This window comes from Platichthys flesus, chromosome 10 (assembly GCF_949316205.1).
Source record: "Platichthys flesus chromosome 10, fPlaFle2.1, whole genome shotgun sequence".
Lineage (NCBI taxonomy): Eukaryota > Metazoa > Chordata > Actinopteri > Pleuronectiformes > Pleuronectidae > Platichthys > Platichthys flesus.
In genome coordinates, this window is record NC_084954.1 from 6,667,937 (window position 1) to 6,681,861 (window position 13,925).

General features: G+C 41.6%; 1 protein-coding gene across 3 annotated transcripts in view; it reads right to left on the reverse strand.

Moving 5' to 3' along the window:
• cdin1 (CDAN1 interacting nuclease 1) overlaps positions 1-13,925 on the reverse strand; it is a 56,104-nt gene that overhangs the window by 20,783 nt on the left and 21,396 nt on the right. For all 3 annotated transcript variants that reach the window (XM_062397834.1, XM_062397832.1, XM_062397833.1), the window contains 5 exons: positions 12,367-12,446; positions 11,984-12,033; positions 10,243-10,310; positions 8,832-8,897; positions 8,493-8,598 (listed from right to left, as the gene is read on the reverse strand). In XM_062397834.1, the coding sequence (XP_062253818.1) occupies positions 8,493-8,598; positions 8,832-8,897; positions 10,243-10,310; positions 11,984-12,033; positions 12,367-12,446 (370 nt within the window). The remainder of the gene's footprint in view (positions 1-8,492; positions 8,599-8,831; positions 8,898-10,242; positions 10,311-11,983; positions 12,034-12,366; positions 12,447-13,925) is intronic.

Sequence of the window (13,925 nt, forward strand, 5' to 3'; positions counted from 1 at the left end):
ACCTACTGTCTAGGTTATCTATAAGGAACCACTTATCACAAGCAACCAGCCCCAAACAGTGACTGATGGGCCTCCACAGACCATGAGTACCCCGCACACTATCTGGTACACACAGAGCTGCTCTTTAAACACAAAGGCAGAATTATGAAGCATTGTTTTCTTGGCTGTCACTTGGTTAAAAATATTATATTTATTTTCGGTCAGAGGAGAAAGAGTGTGTACCGGGGTTTTTTTGTGCCCCAAAATACACACAATGTATTTCTGGTCAATGCATAAATAAAAGCTAAGAATAACCGTCAACCATAAACCATTAATTTGTGGCATGTAAAAGACAAATGATTTAAATCAAAAAAGCTCTTAAAAAGGTTCTATTCAAAATTGTAATTATACCATTAAAAATGAACACCAGCAGCCTGTACCGTACATGAAGCTATGCTTTCAGTGTGATAGGTCAGCCTAAGAAAAACAATTAAAAAAGAGAGAGAATATCAAGTAAATCCTTCTTGTAAAGCTGTTGCCATTTTATATTTATTTTTAAGGAACTAGAATATGCATTTGTCTTCAATCCATGCGACACAGAGAAATAAAAGCCCTCTTCCTCTATGTCCAATGCCATTCTTTAACACACAATGTCAGCATGTATTGAAGGCTGGAAATATAAAAGACCAAATTGTTCCCATTCAACTGGGAATTTGTTCTTTTTGTCTTGGTCTTATTCATTTCCCTGTGACAGGCCCCAGGACTCATGGTCCAGTGCTCTCCTCAAGCTTTGGTAGGACATTGTGGGATGAATCTGATGACTCCTGCACCCTCCTTCATCCCCGTCTACAGAGGGGTCAAGATGCATCTAAGCCTTTTCTAGTTGAGCAGCATTAAGATGAAGCAGCTGCGAAGGTGCACGAAATTAAATATTTAAAAAAAAAAACCTCATGAACCAAAGGTCCTAGAAAGCATTAAATGATTGTGTGGCAGCTTTATGTTTCCTGAGATGAATGTGTTTTACTTTAAGTCGTTGTGAAAGATTGAGGTAAAAAAAACCAGAGCACAAATTTTGTATGACAACTACAATTATTTTCCCATTATCACCATCACTGTAACTTTTCTGCAGATGTGAAGCTATTCCCGAGTGAGTGCAAACCGGCCTTGGTGAGGCATAGCGAGCATCATGCACTTAGAGCAAAAACTATTTGTCTGGGCCGTCGCTGTGTCAGAAAAATATGACTTTGATATTACACATTGACTGTGATGTAGACCCTGGACGTCTTTTGGGGGCTCAGGCAGCTCTATCGAAATTTCTCCTGTTAGACTCGAGTTTAACAAAAGCTCCATCTAATCCCTGCCCAACCACTTTCTGCGTGTTTGACAAATGGTCTGGACTTCTCCCTGGAATGAAACCCAGAAGGTCAGCGGAGAGGTAACGAGAAGAAGAAGGAGGGGAAAAAACCAAGTGACACTGAGAAAATGAGGAGGGGGCGGTGGGCGGTGGGGGGGGGGGGTCTGTGAGTCTGATGACATACGTCGTGAAAGCTGACAAAAAAATGTACATTCATCTTTTTAAAAGTTCCGTAGCAAAACAGGAATTCGTGGAGCGGACATGCTTGCACCCCATTTTACTCCAGGCTTTCTTCTCCATCTCGCAGTGTCACAGGCGAGGGGAAAGACAGGAGGAGGGCTATATATATCGCCGGGGTGCCGCTTTCTGTCCGGCTCCTCGTTCATGCACACAGCGGCCGTGTCAAAGCCGCTCTCACACTCAGTGGTAAATGACAAATTTGGATAATGCACAAATACAAACCTATAATAAAGAGCAGACATAGAGGCTTAGCCAGAGCTAAATCCTGAGGCTGCAGGAGACCTGAGAGTGCGGATTACACTCCAGACGCCTTAAACAATGCACCCAAATGTGCATCCTTAAAAGCATGAAATCCTTGAAGCATCAGCGCCGGCTTGTCATTTGCCATTAATATTCCAAGTTGCTTGTGCTTTGGGGGCCAGCACTGCACTTCTATGTGCTGATGTGCCCTAAAACAAACACTCGCAAAGCCCTGAAGGAACCACCATTGTGGATAGCTATTTTTTTCTAGCTGTGGAATATTCTAAGAGAGGATGTCATAACAAAGGAAACAATAAAAGAGGCCACGTTCCTGCACTGCAAGGGGTATCCATAACTATAAATAGGAGGAAGGCGATGTCAGAGGCGCTTACGCTTTACCAGGAACACTGATGTTTGTTCTTTCACAAAAAAAAGGAGGAAAATTAAGCTCCAACTAAAATTTCCCATGCATAAAAACTCCACAGCCTTGAAACCTTGTAACAGTGAATGCAAATAAGCAGCAAGAACCCATCACCATGAAAAGAGCATTTTCTTCATCCAGGAATTGTTTACCTTCATTAACATTACGAAAAAAGGCAATTTTGAATTTTTCACTGATTTCCTAGGAAAAAAATTCATGCATCTTGATGAATAAGATGTGGAATATTCAGGGGACTGATAAGATATGACTCTTATAAGTATGTGCAATTTCATGCAGCTGGTTTGAATTGAAGGACAGTTAGGCCTTGGTGGAGCGACGCTGACTGCCATTGTATTTGGCTGTTGCAATTGAATTTCGCCTGGTTCTTTGTGGTGCACGTTATTTGACAGGAAGGTGAGGTGAAGTATGGCAGGGCACAGGCCTTGGAGGTGTCACATTGTCACCCCCAGAATCGCCAGTGCTTGTCCTCGGGGACGGCCCTGTTGTGTCCAGCCTCATTGGATCAGCAGCAGGCACGGCCTGTGGGCGCCCTCTCTCAGGTGACATGCCCTATTTTAACTGTCTCTATGATGGCCCTAATGCTAAGGCTGAGGCCTATATCACATGCATTCACATTCCTGGCTATTTGCAAACATACAACTATTCTATATTTCGACATATGGGGGGGGGTCTCTGTGAGTCTGATGACATACGTCGTGAAAGCTGACAAAAAAATGTACATTCATCTTTTTAAAAGTTCCGTAGCAAAACAGGAATTCGTGGAGCGGACATGCTTGCACCCCATTTTACTCCAGGCTGTCCAACTATTCTATATCGCGACATATGAACAAATGCCTTATCTCTATTTAACAAGCTATACTCATAAAAGCTAAATATCTGTAAATCTGAGGCTCCAGGCGTAAAGCCTTTTAAAAGATGAAGAAATAACCAGATGGATTTAATAAGGGTTGTCTACAGCACATCTCGTCATTAAACTCCACTAATTAAGCATTCCTGCTGTCACTTCTCTGGAAAGTTCAACAAAAATGATGGACATGTCCATTTGAAAAAATGTACAATATCTCGAATCCAAAAATTAATTTGATGTCACACACGTGGATTGATGGTTCTGAGGTTATACCGTGCAAAATCTACAGCACACAGTCCCAGATATAATTGGAAAAAAGTTCACAGAGAACTCGAGATGTCTAATTGCAGCTGTGTCAACGAACATAAAACATCCCATAAATCAGATTCCTGTCTATTCATTAGCCGGCGTGTCAGCGAGCAGATTAGTGATGTTGTAGGAACAGTCTGGCGAGTCTTCAGAATGGGTTTCTCATTAATTGTAGTTCTGCTTCCATTATGTTTGTCAAAAAAAAAAAAGTGTTAAAAGAAAGGACAAGCACTAATCTCACTGGCACTGATTTGAATGGAGATCAATATGCACTTTTTGGAGCCTGAGAATCCTCTGCTGGTAATTATGGGAGGACATTAATCAACTAAATTACAACGGAGCGTGACTTTCAGAATTGCTAAAACAAAAGAGCGAGATGAAAAACAATGCCTGTGCGTGCATTCGAGTCTCAACAAATTTCCAAGTGGTCAAGCCAGATGATGTATAATGGCAAACCCCAAAGTCCTCACCCCCCCATTTCAAATGAGGGAGAAATGAGGCATACTGTCCCATTATATTGCTATAAATCATTTTTTGTGGCCGGCTGACAGCTTTTTATCAGATCTAACCTTTTCAAGCCTCCATTAAGAGTGCGGACATTTTCAACTCTGACACATTTGCAGTTTACGAATCTCACAGCTGATTTGCTTTGGGGGGGGGGGGGGGCTGACGTACATGCTCATTTCCACAGAGGCCGTCCATTGTGTTGGGCCAGGTGGGATGGGGGGAGGGAAGAATGGGAAACAGTAGAGGGAACGGACTCTGAATGTTCTTATTTGACTCAATATTAAATGTTTTTATTTGAGACAGTACAGTGTGAAGTAGATTAAAGACTGATTCACGCTATTGATCCTTTTATGACACACTGTGGAAGCGTGGACGGGCAATCAGGGGCCGGCCACACAGTTCCCTCATAATTTAACAAATTAATAATGTTTTAGAGAAGAGATGCTATGACACTTTGAAACGAAGACTAGACAACCAGGAAGACTAGCATTACATCAATTTGTGTTCGTGTGCATTGACAATGGAAAACCATGGACGCTGGAAACAAAACGTGTTCATGTGCTCAGAGCATTTAAAAACTTCTTTCCGATATTTGCATAATAACAAAGAAAGAAAAAAATCGGACGTGACATTAAATAATACAAAAATCTGTATTGACAAAAAAAAACTGGTGTTAGCCGATTGGAAGAAATTGACCTGCATTAGCTACTCCTGTATGAAGAGCTGATTTTATATTGATGTTAATTACTCTATAACTGATGACGTCTACAACTACCAACATTTTTGCCTAATATCCGATTAGTTGTCCTGTTTAATTGTTTCTTCATTATGAACAATGTTCTTTGTTGAGAAAGGCTTTGGTGTTAATACTTTCACAAAATATTTTCAACTGTGATGTCCATGAATCAATCTATTTATCCATCGTTCGAGTGATAACACTTCGCTGGTGTCTTTTGTCTAATACATTTCAGATTGACAACAAATACCCAAATCTCTATTTCTGCAGAGTTTCTGCTTGATGCTTTACTTTGCTGCACAGATACGAAGCGAACTCAACATATAATTGTCCTGGTGTGAGTATATTCTTTAAAGCGTGTGACAAGTTAAACAAATCAGACAAAATACTAGGTAGAACTTCAGCTTGTAAGACACTAGGAGAGTTATGGAGGGGCCTTTGCCAACCATAATTGATTTAACTACACCATAATCAAGAGGGGGCAGTTAAGTTGGTACCACGCAAGGGTCCATATTTCATTACATGCTGTGTTTAACCTTACCCACTTCTCCTAAAACACACAAGAGGCTCATTATGTGTTTAATATTCACCAGCAGGTGAATAATTTTCATGCAACTCTGATAGTTGGGCAAGATGGATAACTCAATTATCTGAACATCCGTCAGAGCAGAGGGCTCGCTGGCTCTGGAATGCCATCAGCTAAGATTGATGGCTGGAAGACACCGAGAGCTGCTGCTTCGCCATCTCATCCAGGCACTGGGCCTGAACACAGCGTTTGATTCTGCTGAGGACCGATTTTCTCTCCGTCCCCCCCCCCGCCTTTTCCTCTTTTTCCTTGAGAGCATTGTAGGTGAAGCGTCATTACCCCTCACTCCACTCAAGAGGGGTTCATTATGGGGTTAGTGTGTTGGCAAGACTATTGTTTAGATGATGAATGCTGTTGATGAGAGCTTTGGAGAGAAAATTAGTTATGTCTTCTTTTTTTTTACGTCTACAAAAACATGTCCCCGTGCTCGAGGGCAAAGAAGGAACAATTAACACAAGCAACGGGTGAAGCGGTTCAGTTAAAGCAAAGGGGGAATTCACCAAAAATAAGCAAATCACTGGAAACGTCAATCAGTGGGAAATGGAGTAATTACAAACACCGCTGTGCAATTCCAAGGCCGGTCAAAAGGGAAACTGAAAGGTTTAGAGTCAAGCAGTGAAATCTGAGTTTGAGGAATGGACAAACAGCCTAAACAACAGCCCTTCAGGCGCTGCGTCATAATCTCAAGCCAGCTAATGAGAAGTGAAAGCAGGATGAGGTCACCGCATCACTCTCTTGTCCCCTGTTTCTTCAATGGTTTACATTTTTTTGGGACCACAAAAGTGGTAACCCCCCCCCAAAAATAAAAATCACTGCCTTCACTTACGTGCACACACACGCGTGTAAACAGGACGACAGGGCATTAGCTCTAACAATAAGAGAAAGACGAAGCACATTTGGAAATGTCAGCAGTAAATGTCAATTAAAAATTACAAGGGTGCGGGAAAAGGTAGGGTCTGAAGGGACTGACAGATTTTCTTTTCATTTTTTGACACGACAATGTTTATCTGACCGAGCTGCCGGCTGACATGATGGGATCTACTTTGACAGTTCCTTAATACACTCGGACAAGCTTGCCCCAGTGAATATCAATGAAAGACACCCGCGAGCAGATATATAAGGCTCGGAGTAAACCTAACCGTCCAATCAAGCTGTTAGTGTTCTGATAGTTTGACCTAGTGTAAACTAAAGCCACGAGGAACAAAGAGGAAGCCCGGAGACAGATAAAGGCCATTTTCTGCAGTTTAAACAAGGAAAGCATGTGAACTTATACAGACACATATTTAGGGAGACATCAAATCTTCATGTCATTTAGTATTTTTTCACTAACCATGGTCTACGACTACTTTGGCGCATAAACAAAGCCTTTTCTACATTCACAAACTTTCTTAAAGGGATATAATGAGTCCTAAAAATACATTTTCATATTCACACCTCTATAACTTTTAGTTCCTGATGGCAAAAAAATAAAGTAAATTTAAAAAACAGAGTGCTTTCCTTCTGGGAGCAGGCCATTTGTAAATCAAACCATGTAACTCAGAGAAAATAAAACGCATCATTGATCATGACCTTGACCTCATCCTTCGCATTTTAACTACTCAGTGATATTAGATGAGTCATCGTCTCTGAGAAATCAAATAATGGTTCTGCCGGCAGCTTCTGAGTGAAACCAGGAGGTCAGTGTATCGTTTTCTGAACATAGAGCCATTACTCCCTCAATGATTGTTTAGCTATCTATGATTCAAAAACTTTCCTGTAAGGTATTGCAACTTCACATTTTTAAGATAGTTCTTCAGAACTCTGACCAAAGTTAGAAAGTTTCTAGTGGTTCTAGATTTTTCGTTTTAGCATTAGTTAAACTAAACTTGTCCAGATACTGACCTATCTTAAAACCATTTTATTTTAATTTAAATACCATATGTTCCTGTTTGTGATAAGAAGAGGCTTAAATTACAAGAGCATAAAAGAGAACAATCAATTTTCAAAGAAAATGAAAAGAAGGTGATCTACATCTGGATAAAACCTGGTATAAATAAATCTTTCACTACCTTATCAGTGATGGGCAGAAAATCGAGGGATTATTCTGGGTTGGGGATGAATGCATACAAAACCACACCATGACAATTCATTCATGGCCAAACACTTTCTTGTTCTGTGTTGCGCTCTTGATAGATTGAGAAATCGGATCCAAGAAAACCCAAACGAGACAGAGAATGAGAGTGTCTAGCTGTGCCCAGGGTCTGAAACCTCCTGGCGCTTCAGTGCCATGTCACAACATGTCAGCTGGCCGTCATGGCTGACGGGAGCCTGGGCCACAGTGAGGTGAATGGAGGCTGTGGGGGCGACTTTTCGAATTTGGTGACTGGAACTCTGTGCCACGGGAGGTAAGAAATATAAAGAGCATGTGTGACCGACCCCTACTCTCCTCACTGTGTGTGTCACTCCACCAGAATTCAGTTTGAGCGGAAGCCTAAATTATTTGGATAATGGCAGAAGAAACTTTTATATGACAGGTGCTCATAGCCAATATTCTTTTCTGTGATTAAAAAGTGAATGGGTGACCTATGCCCTAATTTATTCATAGGTTGGGACATTATATGGCATTTGCAGCCTTTAAAAATATAAACTAGCAGATGTATTACTGTAGGAGAAGGAGCTTATAACACCCACGCAAGTCTCTGTTCTCCAGAGACAGTGAAATAAGTCTGCATGTTGTACTGCTTTTTCATTCTAGATGTAAGAAACACACATTTACATTCACACACACACACAGACACACACACACACAAAGACACACACGTCTGTTGCCCCGAGGTCAGACCACAAGGGCCCGTTCCTGTCCAGACGTTCTCATGACAACAGATGCAATGGATTAATCACCCATTTCCCAGCTTTCCTTTGAAAACAATATGTGTACTCTGGAAAACAATCAGGCTCCCAGGCAGACCATTCAGGCTGTAAAAGCTTCAGTGACTGGCTGGATGTGGAAGTAGCGTGATGGGCCACATGTACTACAGAGAAGCGTGGGGTTAGTGCGGCCTGTGCCAAAGAGGAAGTGGTTAGCGTTGTAAGACTGAGATATGAGTCGCATTTATAGAGCCGATTGTTGGTTTGTGGTCCGAAACGCAGAAGTTATAAACAATATGCAGTCTGGGAAAACAGTAGTTTCAACATTCTTTGGTTGATTCAGATAGAGGGAATAAAAAAAAAAAAACAATACAAAGAGGTGAGAATGAGAAAAAGATGACTCGCCTGTTCCAGTAGCTCCAGAACTGCTCGTTGAGATAGGTGCGATGACTGTAGTCGTCTCCAAATGAGGCTTTGCTCTCAATCCAGTGCACGATGTGTCCTTCCACAGCTTTTAATAAATAAAAACACACGCAAAAGGCTCAGTAAACAGGCGGGCAAGAACACCAACACAAGCAGGATCCAGATGTGGCAATGACATTTGCTCAGTTTATTATTTACTATGATTCACAAAAATCAAAGAACATCTGGCATTAAAATGACAATGTTTTGACAATTGCATAACGCTCTTTGAGGTTAAACCACCCAAGTTGTAATAATGACATTTATGATGCAAATACTGACCGATTGGAACCTCCAGGATGATATCAGGTGTTTTATCATAACCCATGGTTCTCAGTTGGTTTTCATCTGCAGGAAATAAAAGAGCAGAATAAGTTTTACTCTTCACTGAACAAGTTTTATTAAGTAATCAGATCATCGATCACAGGCTACTGACCTAACTGCATTCAGCAAGGTGCCGGTAACAAAACCCCTCATTGTGAGCAAAGCAGACAAAATAACAGTAGAGGACAGGAAGCACGGTAAGACCATTAACTACATCTGCCACATATTCGCTTTCATTGCACAAAAACACATTAAAGCCCAGTTACAGAGTTGCTCTCCAGTTTTGCAGTTTGGCAGGGCTTTATAAAATATATAGCAGGAGGACAAGGTTGGCATTATAGCCTCTGGAAGCCTGACCCCTGCCTGCAAACGCTGCAACCACTGTCCTTGACTTCTGGCGTGCTTCAGCCATTATCCCTACAACACCTGATTTCTCCATTAAATCTCAGGCTGACCAGGTCATTCGGTTCCAAAAGGCCTGCCTCTTTGTCTCCAGCCAAGCTCAACTAATGGGGCGTGGAAGGGAATTGAGGAGAGATGGAGGGTGGCGGTGTCGGTGGTGGTGAGGAGGTAGCGTCAGCCAAGGATGGAGAAAGAGAGCCGAGTGAGGTCAGGGAGGCTGCCAGAGGCCTGCAGTGGGGCATCCTGGGCGGGGTAATGTGTGTGTGTGTGTGTGTGTGTGTGTGTGTTGGGATGGGGACCTCTATTCACTCCTACCAGGCTGTTGACATTGTCATGTGGCTCTGATCGCCTTTTTACATCACCTTTGATTAAAATTAATGGGCCATCCCTGCTGTTGGGTAGCTTCTTTGCAATCCATTCATCAGATGGGGTGAGGCTGCCTCCGTGGCCCTCGTGCCCCCCGAACTCTGACAGTTTTAGAACAGTCCTCTGTGCAGCCCTTGAGAAAGGTCAGCACTCCAGGTCCAAATAAATGATATGGTCCTAATGACACAGGGAATGACTTTTATCCTTCATCAGTCATCTGACCTCGGGGATGGTGATGATGGGCTAACTGGGGGAGGGGGACTGATTTAATATTATTGGAAGAAGACAATGTTGGAAGGAAAGTATATTCAAAAAAAAAATCTGAAAATATAACTGGTCAAAATATTTAGAACCACAACCATGTTGAATTACGATTCTAAGATACTAGTGAAACATTACGATTCTACCTTTATTCTTTAAATATTCATTGTAGCCTGGTGCATAGTTGATAACAGCTTCTGGACTCAAATCAATAGGTGATAACATCCTGTGCATCAGTCATGTCCGGGTTTTCTCTTACTTAGCTTACACAAAAGACAACACTGACCGAACCAAAGTGACTGAAAACAGGGGTGGACAAGGAGGTCAAAGGTCAACTTACCCAGAAAGGAAAGGTTTCTCTCGTTGAGTTTGTCCCGCAGCAGCACCTCATGCTCTTGTCCAATGGCGCTGAGAATAGAGAGTCAAGGATTCCAATGTACAGCACAGTACAGTAACAGACGTATTTTCTATCGAACCATAGACATGCTCAGACCTTTACTGAAATAAGGGTACTTCTGAAAATACATAGAGCTTTGAGGTGTTTTACCTGGATAAAGAGGGTTGTTTAATCCATAAAATTGTGACTTTTTGAGACTTTTAATACTTTTAATATAGAGAGAATGATTCCACCAGTTTTTTTTTACTTTATTTTAAAAAACAGTGTCTTAAAACTAAATAAAGGATTTTGCTGCAAAACCAATTACGAAAAAGTTGATTTTTATAAAGCTTTTGAAACAAGTTCATTTTGACATGTATCATAACTGCTATAACAGCAATACTGCAATAGCAGATGTGTTTCATGTTTTTAAAGCAAATAGAACTTCAAGGGATTGATTTCTTAGTGATTTAAAGACTTGATTCTTTGAGGAAAGTTTTTTTTTTTTCTCAGTTGTCCAAATTAAGGATCTGCTTTTTCTCCCCCATTGGTTTACTATGCAAAGTGAGAGCCATTTCTCTTCATGCCGATGTATAAAGTCTCCAGGTCAACCTTAATCCGCTTTCACAACAAATCTCCAAAGTGCATTAGCAAAATGAGGAAAACGAAGCACATGCCAATTTGGCAAAATGTACAGAGTGCCTGGACTATTGCTGCTCCACTCATTCCTCTAGAATCCCTGAGAACAAAAATGCTTTTAGAATAAATGCCATTTTTCATCAGTACGCAAGATGCTTGATTCCACAGTAAGGCCGGATATCATATGCATAACTTGCCTACTCCAAAATATATAGAGAAAAGTACTTAGGCTATTGTATCCTCAACATACACTAATCACTTAAAAGAGAAAGAACTAAATTTCTTTCTCATGTGTGGATGAGCTCTTTGTGAGCACAGAGTAGAAGGGCAGTGACGATGAACTCTGTGTGAGTCACTGACTAAAAGAGCTGACAAACAAAAAAAAGTAGAAAGGGTATGTAGAAGGAGGGCAGGATGGGACAGGGTTCAGCGGCTATGAACAGAACAGCCCAGCCCCGCACACCAAAGCCTGGACAGACATGATACCACACAGGCTTGCACACTCATTCAAATAAGTCTCCTCCCACTGGAAAGAGTTGGTCTGCCACACAGCTGCTTCCCCTTACACAGCCTGGACTGCAAGCTTTCTCCTATTGTCAAAGCTAAGGCGCTGGGTATTATTAGCTGTAGCTGGGCAATGGGAAGGGAGAAATAGAAATATACAATTGAATTAAACATATATATAAAAAACAATATGCCATTGAAAATGTGCAAGTTGCCCAAAACTGTGAGTGAGAATCCTCAAATGTAAAAAAATATCAAAAAAATATCAAAAAAAAGAACAAGAAGAACTCGGGGGTTATGGATGCTAATTCTTTTTTCTTGTATCATAGAACATTGGGTCTGATCCACTGTGTGCACATGGAGATGCATTTATATCAGTCTATCCTCCTCCTCTTTCCTCCATCACCTTCCAGCCCCTGTATCGGTGATAGCGGGATGGCAGGCAGAATGAAACACTTCCCCTGTGAAGCAGAACTTTTATGTCAGGTGAAGCCAGACACATCTCATCCCCTTCAATAGCTCCTCGTCAATTTCAGGCTTAAAATTTTATGGGATAGGATACTGTTTGATGCAGTCTACCAGCGGTCCATAACAGCAGTCATTTATTGTGCACTGAAAAGAGGGGGAAGAAATATTATGGCGTGCGAAAAGGGTGGGAGGGAGGGAGGCGAGGTGAGGGAAGGAAGCCCCGTACAGTGCGCTCCGGGAGAGGAGAAAACACATGAGAAGCAGGCAGATTGGCAGGCATGACCGCCGGCTCTCACGTGACCTCATCAGCAAACCTGAGCGGGTGAAGCCGTCTGTCAGCCGGTTACGACGTTTAAAACCTCACTGTACATACACAGTAGGTTTGTAACACGGAATTGGACACAGGTAGTTAAAAACAAACAATTAAAATAATTTCCTATAATATTTTTGCTTAAATTTCATATTTAAAACGCTTACCTGGTAGATGTTCCTGGCCAAAACATGATCTGGGATTAACGATGGCTCCTTAAGCATACTGTTGAGGACCGTTTTAGAGGCTGAGAACAAGAGAGAATGGGACAAAAGTATAAAAATCACATAAATATTATGATGTAAATTACATCAAACATTATTCTTTTTCTAGAAGTCTCATTTCTTGCAAACGTAAAAGAAAAGAAAAAATCCTGCCAAAGCAAACTATTAAAATATGGAGACAAAGCCCAGGCATAGCCCACTGTAATTCACCATGCCACTGCTAATGCAGTATTTTCACTCTAGCACATTAGATGGCCGTCTGTACAGATTTTCTATATATAAATGTTTCAGTCCAGAGCACAGGAGCACCATGTAGTTTATCTATGTTATGAACGCCGACTATTCTGCATCTCTCATCCCTATTCCTGCTCTACTAACATTATAAATCAGAGAGGGAAGCCCGCTGGATTGATTCGCTGGTACTGCAACAGCAAAGAAAAAAAAAGATTCCTTAAATCATTTCTTAAAAAGATCGGGATTAAATGGATTGTATCATTGTGTGACGAAATGGTTGAGGCACGCCATTTTAGTGATATATATACACACGTGGTCCCTGACAGACTTGCAGCAATACAGACAATACAAGGAATGTTTCTATTCACATTTCAGGCATGGATGGTGCCTGTGCCAACACTGCACACAGACTCCCAAGCTCATCGTGAAAACAGTGCATAACATAACTGTTAAACACTGGACAGGTTTATTTGAACATTTATCAAAATGGCTCGAAATGTGACTTAAATACAAAAAAGAATGGATGGGAAAATACATGAGTGTACATTTTACAAATGCTGACTGGATCATTAGGCGTCTCATTAATAGAAAGGCATTTAAAGGAACGCTAAAAAAAAAATCCTTGAGACCCTGCTCTCTATTCTGTCTTGTCCCTTTGCATCTCTTTCATGGGCATCACTCCTTCTGAAAACCATGGAGGACAAACAGAGCTCTGGTCCCTCATCTACCTTATGACGAAATAAAGGAGGGTGGAAGAAGAACAAAGCACATTTAGCGCTCCCTCCTCTATTTCCGTTTCTTCTTCTTTGTCTCCATCTTTCTCTGCCACCTCCTCTCCATTTCAACCTCTCCCAGCGACGGCGCACTCCCCCAGCCCATCCCATAACCCCGCGCTCCTTCTTAGAGCTGCAAGGCACACAGGGCTGTGCTTTATTTCTTTGCTCATTTTTCTCGGAGATTGGTACCTTCACACGCAGATCCATACCGTGCTCCCGTGCAGCGCGGGCGGCGGTGAAGAAAGAGGGTTATATTTTCCCCTTGAGTTAGGACACCTCATGACAAATGATAATGGATAATCAATAAAGCGGGAAATATGAGGCAGCAAACTTTATGAAGCCAGGAGACATATTACTCCCCAACAACACTGGTTTCCCTTAACAAAGTCACTACTCGACTGTGCCTAATAATCTGAAGGAAAATCAAAGGACCTGCAACCACATCAGCAATATTGGCAACTTATTCCCCTTTAATGGCATTTTGATTGATTT